Below are 264 nucleotides of genomic sequence, written 5' to 3' on the forward strand. Positions count from 1 at the left end.
AGCTGACGAACTGCAGAGCCGAGTTGCTGGAGACCATGGCACCCAGGTAGGAGAGCGAGCAGGCGGCGTAGAGCCAGCTCCGTGTGCGGTCTGCTTTGACAGCATCGAAAAAATGGATCACTAGGGGGGGAAAAAAGAAGAAAACACCCAAAAAAAACACCTTAAAACGCCACCAGTTGAAAACCAACCGAGCGCGGCTGAACCAACCGAGCGCGGCTGAAGCAACCGCGGTAAAAAAAGGATGCGAAGGTTAAAAAATACTCC

General features: G+C 52.7%; 1 protein-coding gene across 1 annotated transcript in view; it reads right to left on the bottom strand.

Moving 5' to 3' along the window:
- Positions 1-120, bottom strand: part of SLC35B1 (solute carrier family 35, member B1) — a gene marked incomplete at both ends in the record, with an annotated part of 3,167 nt that extends 3,047 nt beyond the window's left edge. Inside the window, 1 exon segment of the mRNA XM_008947029.1 lies at positions 4-120. Within this exon segment, the coding sequence (XP_008945277.1) occupies positions 4-120 (117 nt within the window).
- Positions 121-264: the final 144 nt, after the last annotated feature.

The sequence above is a fragment of the Merops nubicus genome, unplaced genomic scaffold (assembly GCF_000691845.1).
Source record: "Merops nubicus isolate BGI_N331 unplaced genomic scaffold, ASM69184v1 scaffold36079, whole genome shotgun sequence".
Classification (NCBI taxonomy): Eukaryota; Metazoa; Chordata; class Aves; order Coraciiformes; family Meropidae; genus Merops; species Merops nubicus.